Below are 18,991 nucleotides of genomic sequence, written 5' to 3' on the forward strand. Positions count from 1 at the left end.
CCTTGAAATAAGGAGCTTCCCAGTCTCTTCACAAGTGTCAGAGCCCAGGGTAATCCCGAGTTGGGGCACTGCAGAGCACAAGGCCCTGAAACGCTCCCAGAGGGGCGGGTGCTTTGCAGAGAAACTTTGGTCTTGGGCACCTGCTTCCCGTGGCTGATTTGCTGGCCTGGGGCTTGTGAGACGCGAGTTCAATTCCCACCTCTGGCGCCACCTGCCTGCGGGACCTTGGGCACGTCCCTTAGCCTCTCCGTCCCTCAGTTCCCCATCTGTAACATGGGGATAACAGCGCTGTCCCACCTCGCAGCGGGTGGAAGATTTTGAAGCGCTCAGATGCTGTATGAACGGGGGTCCCGAAGAGAGAGAGGCTGCGTGACCAACACGATATCCGGTAGCTGCTAACAGCGTGCGGGGCTACCTGGAGTCCCCCGCTCGGCACGGGAGGATGAGTGGGTTATTCCCTAGAGCAGGCAGTGCCATCGGGTGCCTCATACCCCCCCTCCCCTGCGTGTACACACACACACCCGCACACTCTCCCTGTCTCTCTCTTGCAGCCTCCTGGAGATGATGTTGGAATCGGCCCTCACGGACATCAAGGAGTCGGCCCCGGCCACTTTGCCCAGCCTCGCCCAGAACGCGCTCAAGTTGCTGAGGCTCCTCCAGGACTTCCTGTTTTCCGAGGGACACAACAACCAGGCCCTGTGGAGCGAGAAGGTCCGCGCTGGTGCCTTGGCAGGCCTGGCGGGGGGTGAAGTTGGTCTTGCCGCTCTGCTCCCTGGGGTAGCGTCGCGCCGACGTGCAGAGGGCTCGTCGGCTGCTGGCCATGTACTGCCGCAACAGAGCCGTGGGTCTCTCTCTTTCCCTCCTGCCGCGGTTCATTGGCTGCCATCCTTTTGGGGTCGCTGCTTTGCCTCTGGCTCTCCTATTAAATACCCTGCCCTGGGATTCCTGTTCCCGTCCAGAGGCCGGGGAAGCCAAGCGCGGGGCCTGGGAGGGTGAGCTCCGTCACTGTCTTTGCTGGGAGGGGTCACTCTGCCCTTCCTGCGGCTGCAGATCTACGAAGGGGTGAACAGCCTGCTGGACAAGCTGGGGGTGTGGTACCACTTGGCCAATGGGACCTCGGACCTGAAGGAGATGGCTCAGATCGGCCTGCACATCCTCATCGGGTACAGCGGGCTGGAGGAGGCCCAGGTGAGGCGCCTGCGAGACCCAGGCAGCTGGGGACCCCACCTGGCCTTGTTAGGGGCACCCTGAGGGCTCCCCTTCTCTCTGTGGGGAGGGGCTGGGCTCTCAAGGGGAGAGGGAGAGGCCGGGAAGGAGAGGGATCAGAGAGGCTCTGAGGGCCCCAAAACCGCAGTATTTCTCCCCCCGCCCCCATGCTGGGATGAGCCTGGGGGTGTAACAGCCTCTCCCCTGCCCCCCCTCTCCCCCTTGCGCCCACCAGCTGCACTCGCTGGCCTACGTCAAGCTCCACAGCCTGCTCCAGACGGCCTCGGCCCCCAAGGAGGAGGAGGCCTGCTACCTGCTGGGCAAGCTGGAGAGCCCCCTGAGCCGCGCGCTGCAGCCCAAGTCGGAGGCCTTCTCCTGGCTCCTGCCCATCATCCGCACGCTGCTGGACCAGTGCTACGACACGCTGCAGCTGCAGCACCTGCTGCCCTCGCTGCCCCCCACCAACGGCAGCCCCACCTTCTACGAGGACTTCCAGCTCTTCTGCACCACCCCCGAGTGGAGGGCCTTCATCGAGAAGCACGTGGGTGCCGCCGGGACAGGGGCCCCTCGGGGAGGTTACCATTGCGGGGGGAGGGAGCACTGAGTGGTTAGAGCGGGGGGGGCGCGTCAGACGCGGGCTCTGTCTCTGGGTGTGGTGCTGTGCGTGTCCCTGGGGAATCTCTTCGGATGACACGCTCAGCCACGGATGCTGACAGCCAAGCCCTGAACCAAGGGGGGATGGTGTAAATGTTGGGGGGATGGGCATGGGCGGGAGGGTGCCCAGCGGGGCTGTTTATGGGCACAGGAGATCTGACCAGCTGCAGGCCAGAGAGCAGAGCTATCGAAGGGCAAAGACCTGCGCAGAGGCTCTGGGTGCCTCTCAGGTGGGCTGGGTCTGAGCAGGGCTAGGAGCTGTCCCGACTCTGAGACTGACCGAGCCAAGTCAGGACAAAAATCATTTTTGTTGCCCTCCGCTGGGCTCGGAGGGCAACAGAAATGATTAGGGGGTTGGAGCACATGATTTATGAGGAGAGGCTGAGGGAACTGGGATTGTTTAGTCTGCGGAAGAGAAGAATGAGGGGGGATTTGATAGCTGCTTTCAACTACCTGAAAGGGGGTTCCAAAGAGGATGGTTCTAGACTGTTCTCAATGGTAGCAGATGACAGAACGAGGAGTAATGGTCTCAAGTTGCAGTGAGGAGAGGTCTAGGTTGGATATTAGGAAAAACTTTTTCACTAGGAGGGTGGTGAAGCACTGGAATGCGTTACCTAGGGAGGTGGTGGAATCTCCTTCCTTAGAGGTTTTTACGGTCAGGCTTGACAAAGCCCTGGCTGGGATGATTTAGTTGGGGTTGGTCCTGCTTTGAGCAGGGGGTTGGACTAGATGACCTCCTGAGGTCCCTTCCAATCCTGATATTCTATGATTCTAAGTCCCATTACACCTGTATGTTAAACGGGGTAGGGGTGGGGGAGGGTAACAGTATTTATGTAGCTTGCCAGGGAGTTGAGGATAAAGTGCTCAGATACTGCAGTGATTTTGGGGGGGGAGTGGGAGAGGGGATACATTCACCTAAATAGATTACAGATGGGGAAACTGAGGCAAGGATCATATGATCTACTGGGGGGTCATGCAGCGAATCCACATCTCAGCTGGGAGTTCCTGGCCTCCCAGTCCCGTGCGCTCGCTGCTAGACCTCGCCCGGTTCTAAGGCAGCGTCCCAGAAAATACGTCCTTGCCCGCTCGTCCTGGCCACCGCCGTTCAAGGGCTCTCTCCCCTTGGCAGGTACAGCCCATGATGGCGCAGTTTGAAATCGACACGTTCGCCAAGAGCCACGACCACATGTCCAATTTCTGGAACTCCTGCTACGATGCCTTGATGAGCAGCTCCCTGCGCAGGGAGAGGGAGAAAGAGGAGAGCAGGAAAAAGTTCCAGGTACGTGCGGTCAGCTGTTCAAAACACACACACACCCCCGCCCCTCGGGGCTCCGGAATTACAACCAATATACAAACACAAAACCGCAGGGGCTGAAACAGCCCGTGCCGGGTGTCTCCTCCGGGCTGAATTTCTTTGGCACGTCTTCCCGCAAAACCCTGATCCGTGGTGCCATGTCTCCTCCCGGGGGAGACCCGTGTGGTTGCACGCCGCACACCCCCAGTCCCACCTCATTCTCTGCCCCTGCTAGGAGCTGATTCTGGAGCCGGTGATAAAGCGCTCCAAGTACGAACACATCCGGCACGTGAACGTCCTGAAGCAGGTCAACAACCACCACAGCGTCGTCCTGAAGCAGTGGAAGGCCCTGCGCCGCCTGCTGACCTCGCAGCGCTCTGCCTGGGCCGACCGGTCAGGAGTTAACACTCCCTTTTGGGCTGCGGGAGGGGAGGCTGCCCAGGGCCCTCTCCAGCTCAGCGCTCATGGGGCAGCCCATGCTTGGGGCTGCTGGATCCTCCGGGTTTAGCAGTATCGTTGCTTTCCCCCACCCCCGCCGGAGGAATCCCGCCCCGTGGCCCTAGCCTGGCTTCCTGCCCATCGTGGGGTGTGGTTCCCACGGTGGGGGGGCGATTTTCATGGCCGGAGCTGGCCGTGGCCGTGGCCCGCTATGCCCTGCCCGCTTGCAGAGCAGCCGCCGGAGTCGGACAGAAAACAAAGGGAGCTCAGGCGCTAGCCCCACCCACTGTGGCAAAGCCACGCCTCCCCCGGTTGGAACCAGGCAGTGTGGCTTACAGCTGTTCCTGGCCCTCCTGTGTTTTCTGTGCCCCTCTCCACCCCGGTTTGCCTAGTTATTTTCACGCTGCCCTCTGCCCTGTGGCTCCCAGGCTGAAGGCATGATGGGATGTGGTAGAAACTTCCCCCGTGGCTGCTCTCGGAGGTGGCTGGGCCCTGGTCCGGCATGTCCTCGGCTCAGTGTAGAGTCCTCGTAGTCCCTGCTGCAAGGGGGGACTGTCAGCCAACACCTCGCGAGCCCAGGCTGTTCTGTGGATCAGGCTGCATTGCCCCATGCTGACTCCAGCTGCCCCCCTTCCAGTTCCTAACTTTGAGGTGCTCGGGGCTCGCTCACTTTTCTTTCTCCCCCTCCCCTGCAGAAACCCCCCAGAGATTCGCTGGAAGCTGTCGAGTGCCGAGACCTACTCCAGAATGAGGCTGAAGCTGGTCCCCAACTATAACTTCGACCGCCACATGGAGGCTAGCGCCCTCCGGGACAACCTAGGTGAGCGGGGCTCTCGGCATGGGGATGGGGCCTGTGCCCGTGGGTCAGAGCCTGGCTCTGCCAGCTCACTGCTGTGCAGTTAGCTGTAACGCCGACAGACCCCCGTGGGTGGGATCGAACCTGGGACCTCCGAAGCTTAGTGTATGAGCCTCTACTGCATGAGCTAAAAGCCACATGGCTCTTAGCCGAGGCTGTAGCAGGCTCTTCAATCTGTAGCTAGGCTAGGTGCCACTAGAGGGAGTCAGAGCGCCACACCGAGCAGGGTTTTCATGTAGAGGGATTTAATTTACATTTTGGAGGAAGTGGGGGCCGGACCCCACCTCTGCCTGCAGAAATAAACCTAGATCAGGGCCCCTCAGCCGCGGGGCCCCAGGGTGACTGTCTAGGAGCCATGCTCAGCCTGGCGTCTCCAGTTTAGTCTCTGTCCGTTTCAGGGGCGGATCATTCTCTCAGCCCTGCGGAGCCTCTGCCGCTGGCCGTGGCCAAGGAGGCAAAAGTGAGCGAGCTGGGGGATGATCAGCTGGCGGAGGAGGACCTTCAGTTCTTGGACAATCAGTGAGTCTCTCCTGGGCGGCTCTGTGCCCTGGGTTGCTGTTCGGGCCCTTGCTGGGCGCAGGAACTAAGCGTGTCCTGCAGCGGAGGGATACTTTGCCTCGGAGGCTTGCGACTGAGTCTTCCCGCGCGTCTCGGTGTCGCCCTGCATGGCCCCCTTCTCGGGGAGGAGGCAATTCAGCCCTTGGCTTTTCTGCTGAGATCATCAACGCGGCCAGTCACGGCCTTCAAACAGCCATTGCCTGGTAACCGTTCTTGGTCCAGGACTGTCACAGGCGGGATTTGAACCAGCAGCCTTTATCTTGTGAGCTCCTGGGGTAGAGACCACATCCCCTGAGTCTATTCGAGCAGGGCCCCGATCCTGACTGGGACCTCTGGTCACTAGCACAATAGAGTTGTGAGAGGTGCTATATCCCCTCACGTGTTCCCCAAGCCATCCGTCCCCCTTCGCCGGCCTGGGCCCTGGCCCCATCTCACCCTTCCCTCAGCTGGTACTCCTGGAAGCTGGTAGGTTTTTCCCTGGCGAGGGTGCAGGGAGAGTCGCCGAGCTGCCCAGGGTTAGCTGAGCAGCAGTGAGCGTCACGGGAAGGCCAGTGGGCGCCTAGATATCTTCTCCCATTGCTGGGAGCAGGGCACGCGGTATGGCATACGGCCCTGGCCAGCGCAGGACGCCAAAGGCGACCTCTGTTCTGTAACCAGCCGGTCCCACGCCCCGTGTTGGATGACTGTGTGCGGGGAGGGAGGCCGTGGGCCATAAGAGGGGTGCGCACGGGCGGGACATCCTACCCATTAGGGCTCTGCCACCCCGATCTCTTCCAGGTCTGAACCCAAAGAGCAGAGCCAGAGGGAGAAGCTGGTGATCTCCGAGGACTGCGAGCTCATCACCATCGTGGCGGTGATCCAGGGCCGGCTGGAGGTCACCACACAGCACGTCTACTTCTACGACTGCAGCAGCGAGAAGGAGGAGACGGAGGAAGGTACCGGAGCTTGCCCATGCCCGCCCCTCTCGTGCCCTGCGTCGCACCCGCTGATACCAGAGGCTGCCTGCCCCATCCTCTCACTGCCGCGCTGCTGTTAGATCACTCGTTAATCTCGTTACTAGTATTGCATGAGAGCAGCACCTATTGGCCCATGCTACTAGGCACTGGATGTACATTTTGGAAGAGACCGTCCCTGCCCCAAAGAGCTCACGGACGAAGGGGACTCAGGCAGAAGATGGGGAAACTGAGTCAGGGGGGTTAAGTGACTTGCCCCCGGTCATGCTGGGAGTCTGTGGTGCAGCTGGGAATTGAGCCCAGATCTCCTGAGTCCCAGTCCAGTGCCTTAACCTGGAGGCTGGCTTGGCTTGGGGGTTAGCCCAGCACTGAGCTCAGACCCTAGGTGTGACATGGGGGAGCGGGTGAGGGCTGGAAGCCTGCGCTGGGTCTCCCTGGTGTGACGATTGCTGGCTGAGATGGGTCAGTGTCTAGGATCAATGTGGCCCCCGCGGCGCTGGGAGCTGTCCAGCTACGGAGGTGCCTGCGTATCGGAGGGGGAGTAACAGCTGGCCTGCCTTCTGCCCTTTCACCAGGGATCGGCTATGACTTCAAGCGCCCCCTGTCTCAGCTCCGGGAAGTGCACCTCCGCCGTTACAACCTCCGCCGGTCGGCGCTGGAGTTCTTCTTCATCGACCAGGCCAACTACTTTGTCAACTTCAAGAAGAAGGTTCGCCCTGATCCCCTCTGCTCTCCTAGACCAGGGGCCGCCACCCAGCCCCGGGGGCGTCCCCGCTTCTCTTGGGAAGCTGGTGTCACCCTTCCCGGAGCATCGGTGCCCAGCTCAGCCCCCAGCACGGTGCTGGGAGGCGCTGGGCTGCCGATGGTGCAATATTGGAGACACAAAACAAGGTCCTGGCCCCGCGTGGTGAGAGCCTGGGGCACGTTGCTATCTGAGGAATCGTGCTCTGGTGACCTGAATTCCGGGGGGCATTGACCGAGGGGGGGTAAGACAGGAAGTCAAGCAGCACTGGTGCAAGAGGCCTGATGCAGGGTGATGGGCAAAATGGCCTTTCATACAGAGCTTCTAAAGTGGACGGAGCTCAGCCAAGAAGGGGGGTGGTATGGGATGGAGGGAGCTATGTGTGTGATCCCGTAGTACTCCTGGCCTCCCCAGCTTTTCCAGCCTCCCTCCCCGCGCAGGGAAAGCTGGGGAGCCGCCCCCGGCCGGCATGTTCCCATTTCTGTTGATCACTTGTTGAAGGGGAAATAGCTGAGAGGTCTCCGGGGTCTTGCTTTCTCCTGTCCCCACCCGGGACGCTGGGCCAGGTGGCCGTGTCCCTCCTGTTCCGTTCCCCCAGCGCTCATGCTCCACCGTTTCATGTAAGGTGCAGCGAGGGGCGTCATTTCCAGCTCTGTCGGATGTCCCTGTGCTATATCCGATCGGGCTAATGAGCTCAAAGTACCAGTGTAGCCGTGGCGGGCAAGGGGCTGGCTGCCTGGGTGCGATCCCATCCTGGGACCCTAGACACAGCGAGTCACTCACGTCGCCCTGGCTACACTTCGGTTGCTAGCTCTCTGGCGTGATCCAAGCTGGCATCTGTAGCTGAGCTTACAGAACCGTCTGGCTGCGTGCATCTCTCCCTGCCGCGTCTCTCCTGACCGTGACGCACGGGGGCTGGAGCCTTGTTAAGAAGGGAATTGCGCACCTATCTGATTTAGGATTGAATTCCTTAGACTGGATCTTCTGCTGGTGTAAATCAGCGTGGGCCCCTTGATTTCATTGCTGATTGACACCAGGGGAGAGGGCTTGGACGGCTCTCTCTTTCACGCGGTTTGTTCATGTCTGTCAGGTAGGGGTCTCCCAGCCCCTACTGCAAGAGCAGGCCAGATCTCGTGGAGAGGCGTGATTTTTTTTGCTAGAGCAGGGCATTGGGAGAGCTGGATTCTGTCAGCTTCCAGTGTCTGACATGGGGCAAGTCATCGCCCCTCTGTGCCTCAGTTTCCCCATCTGTAAAATGGAGAGAGAGATCCTGATCCCCCCGATCCCCTGGATCAAGTGCTTTGAGGCCCTGGGGAAGAGGCGCTCTGGCAATGCGAAGCCTTGTTCGAGGGCAGGCTGGACGCTGTACCTGAGCTCCCTTTGAATGCTTCATGCACCTGGTTTTGTCCCTGCAGGTTAGAAATAAGGTGTATTCCTGTATTCTCGGCCTGCGCCCACCCAACCAGATCTACTTTGGCAGCCGGTCACCCCAGGAGCTGCTGAAGGCCTCAGGACTGACTCAGGTGCCATTAGCATCTTCTTCCAGCCTCCTTCTCCTCCCAGCATCACCTCTCTCTCCTCGAGAGCAGTGTGTGTCCGTCGGGGCTGCCTCCTAGCCAGGCAGAGTGCTGTGCAAACTTTCCCCCAGCCTCTCGGCTCTGCCAGAGCTCCTGGGGCCCACTCCTCTGTTCCAGCCCCAGGCCCCTTGGAGCAGGGCTTGTCGGCTGTACCCAGCTGGGTCATGGTTCTGAGATCCGCCCAGGTTGGCACAGCACCCACCTCATTTCATTCGGAGCGTGGTCCGGGCTGTGAGCACAGCACTGCGAAGGGAGAGGCCCCGGTCCTGGCTCACTGGGGGACCAAGCACTGGCTTGGTCGCTCGGGGTGCCGCAGAGGGAAAGTGAGCGCTGCCCCGCCGCGGGGTCCCACTCCTGCTGCAGTTCATCGTGCTCTGGGGCAGAATGGGTACCTGAGGGATTAAATAGCCAGAGGGCGAGCTCAGGCATGGCCTGCTGCTAGCATGGCCTCCCCCAGGTGCAGGCTACCGGGGTGTGATGGCAGGGTGGGGAGAATCCATGGGATGAGTTTCCCTGGTAAGGCCTGAGGCCTGACTTTCCATCCTCACTGGTTAGATGAGCAGCCTGGGTCTATGCTGCTCCCCGCGAGGGTCCTCCCCCAACCTCCAGCATGGCAACTCCCATCCCCCGCCCTGCAGAGTCTGCTCCCCAGCCGTATCCTCCCTGCTGTCCCAGCCAACCCCGCCCCATGCAGCGACTTCCATGGGGTGACCATGTGTTCCGTTTTGGCTGGGACAGTCCCCTGTCCCGGCCATCCCGACTTTTCTGGCAAAATTGGGCATTTGTCCCGTTTGCAACGGATCAGCTGGCAAGAGCAAAGGGGACAAATGCACAGTTTTGCCAGAAAAGTCGGGTGCAACCCCAAGCAAGGTGTGGAAGAATGTGCGGGGGGCAGGGGCGAGCAGTGATGCCAGCCCCATGTGGGAGGGAGGGCTCAGGAGAGCAGCTCAGGCCGGGCTGGCCCTGCATGGGTGAGTGGCAGGGGGCTTGGGCCAACCCATGGGAGGGGTGAGATGGGCCTCAGGCTGGCCCTGTGGCGTATCCCATTTTCCCTTTGGGAAAATACGGTCACCCTATGCCATCCCACTCCCACGCCCCATGCAGCGACTCCGCTCCTGCTCCCCTAGCCGGAGCCACCCCCTCTGCCCCTGCCGTCCGCAGGGCCTGTTTCAGCCCCGCCATGTCTGTTTCAGAAATGGGTCTACAGGGAGATCTCCAACTTCGAGTACCTGATGCAGCTGAACACGATTGCGGGGCGCACCTACAACGACCTGTCGCAGTACCCTGTGGTGAGCATGCCCGCCAGGCCCTTCCCCCTCAGCCTTCCTCTGCCCAGAGACGCCGTCAACGGTCTGTCCTGGGGCCGGCAGGCAGACGGAGATGGGGTGCTCAGAGCAGCCCCCGCGACATTCTTTCTGGGGCTGTCTGTTCTCCACGCTCCCTCCCTGGGCTGGCAGCGTGGCGTGGGCCCCCCAGCCTCAGCCCAAGTCCGGCTCTCACTAGCCTGGTGACGATATTAGCAAGCCGCCCTTCACTTTGCAGGGACACTCCCTGCGTGCTTTCCACGGGGTTATGAAGGGATTGGTAGAGGCGTTAATGATTGGCTGACGAAGCATGGTAGAGCCCAGCAGGTGCTTGGTCACTCCCAGCCATCTCTGGCACCCGGGGGTGCTGCGGACCGCTTGTACTGTGCCTACGTTGATCGGTCCTGTTGGAACCCTTTAGGTGGACGCGGGCCTCGACTAGAAAGCGGGCCTGTTTCACAGCTGCGGTGCGGTGGCACTTACAGGCCAGCCGAGTGGGGGCGTCTTTGCACTAGGTGCTGTACGAACCTATAGATTTGATCGTACCTCTCCAAGGACCTTACCTGATGTGGGGGAAGAGTATAAAATTAGAGCTGCCCAGCCTTGTAATGCAGAGCTGTCAGTGTCCTCCTGGCTCTCCCGGTGGATCGAGAATGTCTCCCCCGTAAGAGTCCGGAAGGCCCACTGGACCAACCCAGCCCACCCCAGCAGCGTGGCCGCTCACGCTAGCCCTGTGCCCCTAGGGAAAACTGCCCGTTCTGCCACTCCCCTGTTGTCTGTCTGGCCGCGGGCGGCACTAGGGTTTGAAGACCCGGCAGCAGGCTGGGCCGGGTAAGGAGTTGGCAGGCATCTGACAGGCCTCTCCCCTCCGTAGTTCCCTTGGATCCTGCAGGACTACGTCTCCGAGGCGCTGGACCTGAGCGACCCGGACGTGTTCCGGGATCTCTCCAAGCCCATCGGGGTGGCCAACGAGAGACATGCCAAGGATGTGAAGGAGAAGTGAGTACACGTCCCGGGCAGCTCGAGGGCGGTGGCTGCGCTGGGACGGGTGGCCCGGAGCAGCCACGCCAGGGACGGGGCTGATGTCGCAGTGGCCGGCGAGAGCCGGCGGCGTGCCCTGGATGTAGCAATCCGACACCAGCACGTGGGGTGGCGAAGGCCGAGAGTCGGGGGTGGCTGGCAGATTGCTGATGCGTCCCATTTGCTCTGCAGAGACGGAGCAATCGTCTCGTGACTAGAAAAGAGGTGTGTGGGCAGGGGATTTTGCCCTGCGCTCTGCTCTGTGGCTGGAGAATGGCCCTGGGTCGCCCCTTCCCCAGGCACGCAGAGCAGCGAGGTGGGTGGGGGCGTGCTGGTAAGAAGGCTGTGCCCTCTCAGGTGCCCATCTTCTCTTCCTGATGCAATCGCTCTGGCTATGGCAGCATAAGCCGGGAAACCAGCCTGGCCAAGGCAGTTGCTGTGTTGCAAGCCACCCCTGCCTCACCGCTGGGATTCCCTCTTCCTCCTCCTTTCCTTCCCCCGCCTCTGTCTCGGTGGTGTGCTCTGCTTATTCCCCTCCCCGTCTGTCCCCAGGTACGAGAGTTTTGAGGACCCCACGGGCATGATCGACAAGTTTCACTATGGCACACACTACTCCAACGCGGCGGGCGTCATGCACTACATGATCCGGACCGAGCCCTTCACCACCCTTCACATCCAGTTGCAGAGCGGCCGGTGAGACCCGGGGCTGGGCTAGTGCTGGCATGCCAGGACGGTCCCGCTAGCTTCCCCAGGCCCTGCTAACGCAGGATTGCCACCTGCCCTGCGCTCATTCTAACTATCCCCTGTGAGGGGGCTTTCACCACGTCCCTTGGGAGCCTGAGAGCTCGCTGGTGGGGGATCCTTTCCTGTGGCTTCTTGTTAAATGTTCCTTGCATCTGAGGAGGGAGGAGCCTCTTCCCTACCTTCTGTGTGTCTGTGCAAGGAAGTGTGGACTAGCAAATAGATCATCAGGCTCAGGAGAGCTGAGTTTTATTCCTCGCTCTGCCGGTGACCTTGGGCAAGTCACTTCCCCGTGCTGTGCCTCAGTTTCCCCAGCTGTACAATGGGGGTGGTACCTCTGTGAAGTGCTTGGAGATCCGCTGAGGAAAGCACTAGATATTCTTCATTACCTGTTGCAACAAGTGTCCTAGAGCCGATTCTGAGCCTTGCCTCTGAGTTGATAAAGCAGAAAGAGGGTTTGGCCGGCCCTGTAGCCTGCTGTGGCTGGGTGTCTCATGGGCGTTGTCCGGCACGAAGAAAGCGAGAGTGCGAGAGATGCAGGGATTTGGCTGGCGAGGCTGATTTCTTCAGCCCATATGGTAAACCCGGGAGCTCGCTGGAAGACAGGAAAAGCGACGCGTTCTTGATTGTATCGCTCTAGTGCCTAGACACCCCCACCTAGATCGGGGTCTGTTGTGCCCAGGGCTGGACAAGTATCTAGCAAGAGACAGTGAGGCCCCTTCCCATTTTCGAGCTCGGGAGCTGTGGTGCAGACACGTGAAGGGTCTTGCCTAGGGCCACCCTGGCAGTCAGTGGTGGGGCTGAGTCTAGGTCCCAGTTCTCCTGAGCCCAGTGCCTTAGCCTTTAGGCCAAGCCTCACTCTCTTGCCGGCAGGTTTGACTGCTCAGACCGCCAGTTTCACTCGGTGCCCGCGGCATGGCAGGCGCGCATGGAGAACCCGGTGGACGTGAAGGAGCTGATCCCGGAGTTCTTCTATTTCACAGACTTCTTGGAGAACCAGAATGGTAAAGGGAGCTCCTGGGGCATTGCAGCCCAGCTGGCCGGAGTGCCCTGGGTCTAGAGCTGGGGGAGAGGGGCTCGCTGGGGTTGGCATGGGGAGGTGCCTACTTGGGGCCTCCATCTAAGGTGCAGGATCCCTTCTGTGACTTCCACTTCAGTTGATCTCTCACGATTGTCGCAGTCACTCGCAGTCCTGGTCTCTAGCCACTGGGCCTGCTGGCGCCCGGGCTCACTGTCTCATGCAGGGGGTAGTGCCCAAGCCAGCAGGGGCAGGAGCTTGTTGGGGGCCCCAGGGCTCTGGGCTCTAGACAGAGCTGGGACGCAGGCTGAGCTCCCGGGCCGGGGGAGCTAATTTCGCCCTGCATGGAGCTGGCTGGCGCGTGACCTCCTGGGATCCTCAGGATTCCCTGCCCTGCTTGGTTATAACATCGGGCAGCGCGGTGCACCGCCTTGCCCTGCAGTGTCCAGCACGAGCCAGTGTTGGCCCCGGGACTGGGTGGGCCGTTGATCTGACCCCGTTCCGTGGGATGCGGCGGATGGGGGATGGTGAGCCACCCTGCTGTCGCTTTCCCTAGGGTTCGACCTGGGCTGCCTGCAGATGTCGAACGACCAGGTGAACAATGTCGTCCTCCCGAAGTGGGCCAGATCCCCGGAGGATTTCGTCCACAAGCACAGGAAAGCGCTGGTAAGTGGGCAGGGGCTCCGCCCAGCCTGGGAAGCCTTCACCTGGCCTGCCAAACTCACTGCTCCCCCAGCGTGTAGGGTGGGGGCTGGGGTTTCCCTACCAGGTGGCCCAGACCCATTGGGGTGTCCCCAGCCCGGCATGTCCCTGTGGTGCTCACTGTCCCCATTCTCTCCCTGTAACAGGAGTCGGAGCACGTGTCTGCCCACCTCCACGAGTGGATCGACCTGATCTTTGGGTACAAGCAGAGGGGCCCGGCCGCTGTGGAGGCTCTCAACGTCTTCTATTACTGCACGTACGAGGGTAAGAGGCGCCATGCCAGGGCCTGGGCAGGCAGGAAGGTTCCCTGGTGGGCACCTGTCACTCACAGCATCACCCTCTCTCGCTCCCCAGGGGCCGTGGACCTGGACGCCATCGCTGACGAGACACAGAGGAAGGCTTTGGAAGGCATCATCAGCAACTTTGGGCAGACTCCCTGCCAGCTGCTCAAGGTATCGGGAGCCAGAGAGGGAGTGCCTGACTAACCCCAGGGAGGGGAGGGTGGGGATCACCCAACAGGCCCTGAGAGCAGAGCTCCACTCCCCCAGCCAGGGCTTAGGTCCATATATGGCCATGCCATCCACCCCCCGCCACCCCCGGGTCCTTTTGCCCTTTGCTTCCTCTCTTTCCCCGGGAGGCTGGGCTCTGGGATCTCGCTCAGGGTTCTGGCACCTCCCGACTAGCTGGCATCTTGCCCCCCCCGGCAGGAACCTCACCCAATGCGCCTCTCAGCCGAAACCGCCACCAGGAGGCTGGCCCGGCTCGACACGTATTCCCCCAACGTCTTCGAGAACCTCGACCAGCTCAAGTCCTTCTTCGTCGAGGTGAGAGCTCTCCTCGCCGCTGGGCTCCGAGGGCCGCCCACTGCAGGCCCTCCCGGGGAGAGCTTACGAGGGAATCCTCCCATGTGGTGGGGAGGGAGGCCCGTGTGGGGGGGAGTACGGGGTAAGTGACGGGGTGGCAATGGCCAGAGGAGGAGTTCTAGGGTGAGGGAGGACATGGGTTCCAGCGAGACCATGTGGTTACCTAGCTCTTTGGGGCAGGGACTCTCTGGTGGGTCTGTACAGCGCCTAACACAACCTTGTCCTGGTCCGTGACTGGGGCTCCGAGGTGCTGCAAACACCCGACAATGCCCAGTGCTAACGTGACACGTGCATGCTGGCGGGGCCGTGGCAGTGCGTAGCCCCCGAGCTGCCGGGCAGTAGCACCAGAGCTCTCTGTTCTCTCCCGCAGGGGATCAGCGACGGGGTCCCACTGGTGCAGGCTGTGGTCCCCAAGAACCAGGCCCATTCCTTCATCACACAGGGTTCCCCGGACGTGCTGGTGAGTGCCCTGGGGGGCATGGCATGGCTTGTTGGCTGGGAATTTGGGGGGCTCTCAGCTCGTTGCGTCTATAGCCCCCCAGCCAGTACCTATCGGAGCCCCTCTGCTATCCGTTCATTGTATCCTCCCGGCCCCCATGCACGCAGGGCAGCTGATTGCCAGTTCACAGGGCTGGGGCTGAGGCACAGAGCCATTGAAGGGACTTGTCTACGGCCACGCGGAAGGTCAGTGGCAAAACTGGCCACCGGGTCTCCTGGGTCCCAGCCCGGGGCCTTCACCACAATCCCAGCCTTCCAACTTCCAGCACTTGTACGGGGAAGCTAAAGCTCCCTCCTGCAGCTGACGACGAAGCGTAGGCCGAGCGGGTGTTGGCTCCAGCTGTTCCCAAGAGCACGACCTAAGCTGCTGGCTTAGTAAGTGGAGCGAGAAGGGGATCTGTCCTGCATGCATCCCGCCGGGCACGGTGATTTGCCCCGGGTTGCAGGAGCTAGGTAGGGTCTGGCCCGGCTGGTACTTGGCTCGGACACCCCGGAATCACCCAGGGCGGTAGGGTGGCCATACTGCCGCCATAACTGGCGGGATGTGGGTGGCGCCTTTTGATCTAGTCGTAGAACAGAGATCCTGACCGGCCCCGGCCTTCCCGCGCCCCGTGGCGCTTTCCCGAGAGCGGGGCTGTAACCCTGGGGGCTGCGCACCCTGCGTTCTCCTGCTAGCCTCCCTCCCCTTTCCTAGGTCACGGTGAGTGCCAACGGCCTGTTGGGAACCCACGGCTGGCTGCCCTACGACAAAAACATCTCCAACTACTTCAGCTTCACCAAAGACCCCACCGTCTCCAATGCCAAGTGAGTCTGGGCCCGGCGCCTCTGGGCTGGGAGCCCCGTTACCGGATCCCTCCCTGGCTCCTGCCATGCAGTGCCCTGGGAGAGCCGAGAGGAGTCGGCCCCGACGCGGAGTCCCCGGATGCTTTGTCCAGTCCCGTTTTAGGTGGCACAACCCAAGGAGGCCTCTACCCGTCCCCCGTCCAGTAGGCACGCTCCTCCAGCTGTCACCCCACGGCGTCCTTTGCATAGTGTTATCCCACGTCTTCCAGCCGCCCCCTAGAGGAGCTGGCTCCAAACCCTCCCGGACCAGCAGCCTGCTCCCCGTCCCCGGCTCCCAGCCAAGCTGTGCATGCTCATTCCTGGCATTCGCCCTCCAAGGGCCAGTCCTCATAACCCCTTGGCCAGTTCTGTTGCTCTTAGCTAAATGGGAGGGAATGGAGCAATCTTCTGGCCGTAGGGCACCCCGGCTGAGTGCCTTGGGTGGGTCGCCTCCCTGCTCTGGGACAAGGGGATGCCTCTGAATGGGCAGCCCCAAATGTCTTCTCTGGACACAGGATTGCAGTGGTGATCCACTGCCCCCTTCCGGGTCGTGCTTGTACCCTCCACCCTGCTTGTGCCAGCCGGGGCTCTCAGGCCCCCTCTCTCACAGGCCTGGCTCTCTGTCCTCTCCATTACCCCCCACCACGCTGGCTGCCGTTGGGACCTGCTGACGACACGGCGGAGAGCTCCCGGGAACCAAAGGTCGGGCAGCTCTCTGGGGCGATGCTCTGTAGCCAAGAGCTCTTGTCTCCTCTGCCAGAACCCAGCGCTTCCTCTCTGGCCCCTTCGCCCCAGGGGTGGAGGTGTCCTCGAAGACACTGACTGTCTCTCCTGACGGGAAGCTCCTCTTCAGCGGGGGGCACTGGGACAACAGCCTGCGGGTCACGTTGCTGAGCAAAGGGAAGGTTGTCGGGCACATCACCAGGCACATAGGTATGGGGCTCGGACAGGCTGGCAGCGGGGGTGACCCGATGCGGGGCGCGTGGGCCGGTGGGACTCACATCGCTGGCTATGCACCATCCTGCCACGGTTCTGTGTCCCATCCCCCCAATGCACCTCCACCCTGGCCTGCAGCCCCCCAGCTGTTCCACCCCGTGCCTAGCTGATCAACCGTGGCACAACCAACGGGGGCACTAGGAAGACACTGGCAAACTCTCGATGCTTTGGGCCAGCCAGGGCCCTGGAGCCACCCCTTGCTGTTTGCAGCTTGTCATCTCTGTGGCCCTGGTGCTTTGGGGAGAGGAGTTACCTACCCAGAGGACCAGCTGGGGTTGAAATGAGCCATGCCAGCTCACCCTGCAGTCACTAACTTCCACCCCCTCCACAGTGCCTGGTGGGCTCTGCCCCAAAGCCCCCTTCTCAGGTATGGAATCTCCAGCGAAGGGGACCCACGAGACCCCAGCCCCTTCTCAGAGCCCCAGGGAAACAGGTTGGGGGTCGGCATCGTGGGGCACTGGGGTCAGCCTCTCGGCAGCAACGTCTTCTCTTCCCCTCCTTGCAGATGTGGTCACCTGCCTGGCGCTCGATCTGTGCGGAATCTACCTCATTTCGGGCTCCCGGGATACCACCTGCATGGTCTGGCAGGTCCTTCAGCAGGTGCGGGAGAGACCGGCTCCGGACGGGAATGCCCTGCTACTAACTCAGGGCTGGGCCTGAGGAGGCTTCTGGGGGGTTGGGGACTTCCTGGTCAGACACTCACGTGACTCTTGGGCTCGCCTGGGGAGAGGGCAGATCCCCGGTGTCTTTCACTCCTGGGTGAGGAGGTGCCATTCTGTAGGTCCGAGGGTGTGCTGGCAGCAGGGCTATCCCGATGCCTCGTCAAAGGTTTTCAAGGTCATTTTGTGTCCATTTGGTTGACTTGATACTGATTGGCTGGTGGGAGTGGTACTGCTCCCTCCTCACCCAGCCCTGCCGGTGCCCCTCGCTCCTGGCCCACAGCACCCCCTGCCATGCCAAGCCTGAGTCCAGTACCTTCTGCCATGCCAACCCTGGGCCTCCCCACCCAGCCCTGCCGGTGCCCCTCACTCCTGGCCCACAGCACCCCCTGCCATGCCAAGCCTGAGTCCAGTACCTTCTGCCATGCCAACCCTGGGCCTCCCCACCCAGCCCTGCCGGTGCCCCTCACTCCTGGCCCACAGCACCCCCTGCCATGCCAAGCCTGAGTCCAGTACCTTCTGCCATGCCAACCCTGGGCCTCCCCACCCAGCCCTGCCGGTGCCCCTCACTCCTGGCCCACAGCACCCCCTGCCATGCCAAGCCTGAGTCCAGTACCTTCTGCCATGCCAATCCTGGGCCTCCCCACCCAGCCCTGCCGGTGCCCCTCACTCCTGACTCGCAGCACCAGCCTTTGGCTCCCCACACCCAGCTCTACCCAATGCCAGTTCCCCACACTCCTGGTCCAGCCCTGTCCTGAGCAGAGATTGCTCCATCATACTAGCTTCCGTGGAAGTTGTGTGCTGGGGCCGGTTGCCTTCGGGAGATGAGGACAAGAACTTACTCGGTTCAGCCTGCCCTGCTGGAAAGGCTCTGAGCTCCGCTCCTCTAATGCGTCGACCCATGTGGCTGGTGCTTCTCCGAAGCCAGCCTGACGAGCGTGGCTGTGGTTATTCCTCCAGCCTCGCTCAGCCGTTGGGGCTCTGCAAGCAGCATCGGTGGCTTTGCACAGTGGTTCCAAACGCTTCCCGTCCCCAGCTTCTGGCTGGCGCTCTGTCCTCTCGGCTCGGTTTCCTCTGGGCCTTTCCAGGCCAGATCCTCTGCCGCTCTAAGCAGCGACAGCTCCACTGAAGCTGGAGGGGCTGTGGGGCCTAGACTGGCTCAGGATCTGGCCCACATACCCTGGTTTCTCTCTCCAGGGTGGGTTTTCCAGTGGCCTGGCTCCCAAACCTGTCCAAGTCCTGTACGGTCATGACGCCGAGGTGACCTGCGTCGCCATCAGCACCGAGTTGGACATGGCCGTGTCGGGGTCGAAGGTGAGGATGTGTCACGGCGCGGGTGCAGGGCGGGCGGAAGGCGTCAATGTTAGGAGTTTGCTGAGGTGCCAGTTAGATTTTAAAGCTGAACTCCAACCAACTAGAATTGCCAGTTGGTTAAGTGCTGTAGCCAGTATCAGATACCCCCTTTGCATTGAGTCCAGCGAGTGTTCCCTTCCTAATTTAACGCTGGGCTCTTTTCAGATCAGCTCTTAACTTGAACCGTATTTCTCAAGTCAGGACACTCTGGTTACCAATAACCAACCAATTGATTCAGAACCAGATTAACGTACACAGCAGTTCACCGCTCCTGTAGGTGCGCCCTATGCTCTTCGTACATGCAGCTCACGCCAGCACAGTCTTGCCAGCAGTTGTCAAAGACTAGGGTTGAGCTCAGCCGTTACACCAAGGAACAATGCAAACCACCAAGATTTTTTAATAACATTTACTTATGAGCATCATTTCTTAGTACCGAACACGTATCATCACCCTTCCAGCGTTTCTCCAAGGAGGCTGGATGCATTTGTCTGTAAGGCAGTTTTGAGTCCCTGCTGTTTGAATGAATTGGTTGCAAAAGGGACAAGTTTAAAATATCAAAAGCAATTGCTTTAAGTTTCCGTTCAAATCTCTCTTGGGCCAGTTTGCTTGCATTACGAAGGAGAGCATTCGTCTAGCATGAGTTCAACTCTAACCTATGGTTACAGGAGGTCTCCCTAGAGAATGGGCACTTTGTTACTTATTTTAAAGAGCAGAAGGGGCAATCCAGTCTGTGAAAT

General features: G+C 60.9%; 1 protein-coding gene across 1 annotated transcript in view; it reads left to right on the top strand.

The window, feature by feature from the left end:
- NBEAL2 (neurobeachin like 2) overlaps positions 1 to 18,991 on the top strand; it is a 173,507-nt gene that overhangs the window by 142,362 nt on the left and 12,154 nt on the right. Inside the window, 23 exon segments of the mRNA XM_073334853.1 lie at positions 552 to 711; positions 1,051 to 1,188; positions 1,442 to 1,747; positions 2,990 to 3,139; positions 3,390 to 3,547; positions 4,288 to 4,412; positions 4,847 to 4,967; positions 5,784 to 5,941; positions 6,535 to 6,668; positions 8,117 to 8,224; positions 9,472 to 9,567; positions 10,457 to 10,581; positions 11,155 to 11,295; positions 12,217 to 12,347; positions 12,918 to 13,027; positions 13,210 to 13,327; positions 13,418 to 13,515; positions 13,771 to 13,887; positions 14,297 to 14,386; positions 15,119 to 15,228; positions 16,007 to 16,179; positions 16,748 to 16,842; positions 18,099 to 18,215. Coding sequence (XP_073190954.1) covers positions 552 to 711; positions 1,051 to 1,188; positions 1,442 to 1,747; positions 2,990 to 3,139; positions 3,390 to 3,547; positions 4,288 to 4,412; positions 4,847 to 4,967; positions 5,784 to 5,941; positions 6,535 to 6,668; positions 8,117 to 8,224; positions 9,472 to 9,567; positions 10,457 to 10,581; positions 11,155 to 11,295; positions 12,217 to 12,347; positions 12,918 to 13,027; positions 13,210 to 13,327; positions 13,418 to 13,515; positions 13,771 to 13,887; positions 14,297 to 14,386; positions 15,119 to 15,228; positions 16,007 to 16,179; positions 16,748 to 16,842; positions 18,099 to 18,215 — 3,079 coding nt within the window.

This window comes from Lepidochelys kempii, chromosome 2 (assembly GCF_965140265.1).
Source record: "Lepidochelys kempii isolate rLepKem1 chromosome 2, rLepKem1.hap2, whole genome shotgun sequence".
NCBI classification, from domain to species: domain Eukaryota; kingdom Metazoa; phylum Chordata; order Testudines; family Cheloniidae; genus Lepidochelys; species Lepidochelys kempii.